The following is a 2,891-nucleotide window of genomic DNA, read 5'->3' as shown; positions in this document are numbered from 1 at the left end:
GGCTCAATGTCTTCTACCGATGCCAATGAACAAACAAATGGCTACCTTGTACACAAGGACAATGTTTCAAAAGTTTGAGCAAGAACTAATAGAAAGTACAGCATGTTTCCTAGAGCTCAAAACAGAGGATGCTTGTAAAGTTGTCTTTAACGTGAGCGAAAGGAAAAATTGGGAAACAAGAGTGGCAGAAGTCATATATGTCAAAGATTCTGACCACGCATCGTGTAGCTGCAAAAGATTTGAATTTGTTGGAATTATTTGCAAGCACATCCTAGCATTGTTCAGAAGGGACCAGATTGAATATATGCCCGAAAAATATATTTTGAAGAGGTGGAAGAAAACTGCGAAATGTGGATTGGTGTCGATGCAAATGGCAAAGAAATTAAAGACTGTGTAGATCCTGGCCTTCTAATAAAGCGGAGTACAATGTCTCGACTTGCTTCAGATGTGGTTGAGGATGCATTAATGAGTGAAGAAGGATGTGAGGTACTGTCAGAGACTCTAAAAAGTTTGCAGGTGAAGTTGAAGTTGTTGAAGGATGGACCAAGTAATAACGAAGTTGGAGGGTCCAGCTCTCAAACACAATATATGAAAGACCCTAAGAGAGTGAGGTGCAAAGGAAGGTCGAAAGGAGTAATGGGAGCAAAGGAAAAGGCAATGAAGCGAGGGATTAGACACTGTCGAGAGTGTGGACACATTGGTCATGATAGAAGACAATGCCCAGCCTTGAACACACCGTAAGATGCTAACACTATTTGTAATAGCATCTAAAATTTGAATAGGTAAAATTTTGATGTGCTTGTGTTTGATGTTTATGCAGGACATCACCGTCGAACAACGACGAATCAACTCCAATACATCGTAGTGACCCATTATTCGACGATTTTGACAAGATGCACGGACCAAGTGAATGATTTATATTTGTATTAGACGAAATGTGGTTGTTATGAAGATTAATGATCAGGTGAAGTTTTATAGATTCAGTTTTTGAATATTATTGTGTTTTTGTTCATGTCCACCGATGAGCTCTTACTATGTCCACTGGTAATTGAAATGAAAATTTGCTTGGTTTCATTCGTCCATGAAATTTGGAGACATGTTAATTTTACATCTTCTCCCTATTTATAAATTTTCAAAGACATTTGATAAAGTATGAAATTTTGAGTTATGTGAAGAAGCAATGACTTTTACCATGTAAAATGGCCAGTTTAGGGTGAATTATGCTTTAACAGAGATTCATTTTTCAAATCCTCAGGCTAATGCAGCATTTCTAGCAGTTACTCTGTTGTTTCCATTACCAGTAATCATTTCCAGCAGTAGCCACTTTTTCCAACTGGTTAATAAGGGCACGATTTTGTACACTTTTGTAACTGAAGGATACTTTAAGCACTTTGTTGGAACAGAGCAAATAGAAAGCAGCGTGTAAAAAAGAAACATAACATTGCAGCCAATTACATTTCGATACTGAATGACAAATATTAAAGGGTACACTAACTTACATAAATACTCATAATTCCACACATAAAAGAACATTTGATTGCAAAACATATTATGTGCTCCCTCTTAGCAATACCACGATCTCCCCAACCAACTGAACAACAGTAGCCACAATCACTCGGTCGTACTCGTCAGCTTCTTCTTAGCAGGTCTCACATGCTTATGGCCACTCATATCCCTAGTGATATAGACCAAATAAATCTTCAGCAATATTTGGAATTTTATTATATATATATATATATATAGACCATAAACCATTCACTAAACAATGTATAGCACATGTTATGTTACTTATGACTCACATGTCAGTTTTTTTTTAACACATTACTACGCCAGCTCTTTAATGTAAATCGACATGATAAGGAGCATTTACTGACTCCCTGCTTGCTGTGATATTGACTGCTTATTGAATAATATGTCCATATTTTCAAAATAGAATGTTAGACATTATAACACATGATGACTTGCAATACATAGTCCCAATAATTATATATGAAGCAAATGAAACTGATATTTGTGTTATTTTAAATTAGATAATGACATTAAGGGAGTATATGTGCAATACCACGGTCACCCTCAACCAACTGAACAGCGGAAGCTGCAATCACTTACTCGGATCGGTCGGCTTCTTCCGAGCAGCTTTGACGTGGTTATGCTCATTCATGTCACCCCCATCGTCTAGTATCTCTCTCCCAGCATCCGGGGACACATAGTTCCAATCATAACTTGTATGAGTTGTTGCCGCAAATGCTCGGAATTTGTCGAATCCTTCGTTGAATGCCAACTCCAGTTCACTATGGTGCTCTTCGCTTCGCATATGGTTCATCAAACAACCTTTCATTTCATCATTCATTACTGTATCCAACTCCTCAGCTTTCAGCTTCCTTTTATGACTCAGCTTCAAATACTTGTTCTTTTGGGAGAACGCTTTGTTCACTCTAATGTTAAGATCAGCCAAAATTGCCTCGTCTTCAACACATTTCTCGTGCCATGAATTGATCAGTCTGGAATTATAATCCAGCTTGGCATTGACTGCATGTATTGCCTCTAATGGATCATCGGAGTCCCCCTCACTCCCAAATGATGTTGAAAAAGGAAGGGGTCGGCGAGTAGAATGTGGAAATAGAACCTGCGACTCCAATTTGTCATCTTCGATTGTATTGTTGGCGCCTGAAGAGGTTGACATGCTTGAATAATCCTCTTTGTTTTGGGAGGATGAGGATTGCATATGCAATTTCGTTTGAGAAAGGGAACATAGGTTTATAGACCAACATACCAAAGCTTGTGTGTAGTCAACATATGTACTTTTTGGCGGGAATTTTTAAAAAATAGGTGTCAGGTTTTGCTTTTCAAGCATGTCAACCTCACACTCTCCTTACACCACTGATAGTGGT

General features: G+C 38.2%; 1 protein-coding gene across 1 annotated transcript; it reads left to right on the top strand.

Moving 5' to 3' along the window:
- Nucleotides 1-348: 348 nt before the first annotated feature.
- Nucleotides 349-914, top strand: LOC117612931. Its single transcript, XM_034341555.1, has 2 exons — nucleotides 349-737; nucleotides 821-914. The coding sequence occupies exons 1-2, from the start codon at nucleotides 349-351 to the stop codon at nucleotides 912-914; spliced, it is 483 nt and encodes a 160-aa protein (XP_034197446.1).
- The last annotated feature ends 1,977 nt before the right edge of the window (nucleotides 915-2,891 follow it).

This window comes from Prunus dulcis, unplaced genomic scaffold, assembly GCF_902201215.1.
Source record: "Prunus dulcis unplaced genomic scaffold, ALMONDv2, whole genome shotgun sequence".
In the NCBI taxonomy this organism is placed as follows: domain Eukaryota; kingdom Viridiplantae; phylum Streptophyta; class Magnoliopsida; order Rosales; family Rosaceae; genus Prunus; species Prunus dulcis.
This window is presented reverse-complemented; position numbering and strand designations above follow the sequence as displayed.

What these genes read in the sequence shown, in the direction of transcription:
- LOC117612931 (XM_034341555.1), top strand. Translation starts at nt 349, where the DNA reads ATGTGGATTGGTGTCGATGCAAATGGCAAAGAAATTAAAGACTGTGTA. An exon ending in TGCCCAGCCTTGAACACACC is followed by an intron (nt 738 to 820) that starts GTAAGATGCTAA and finishes ATGTTTATGCAG; the next exon opens with GACATCACCGTCGAACAACG.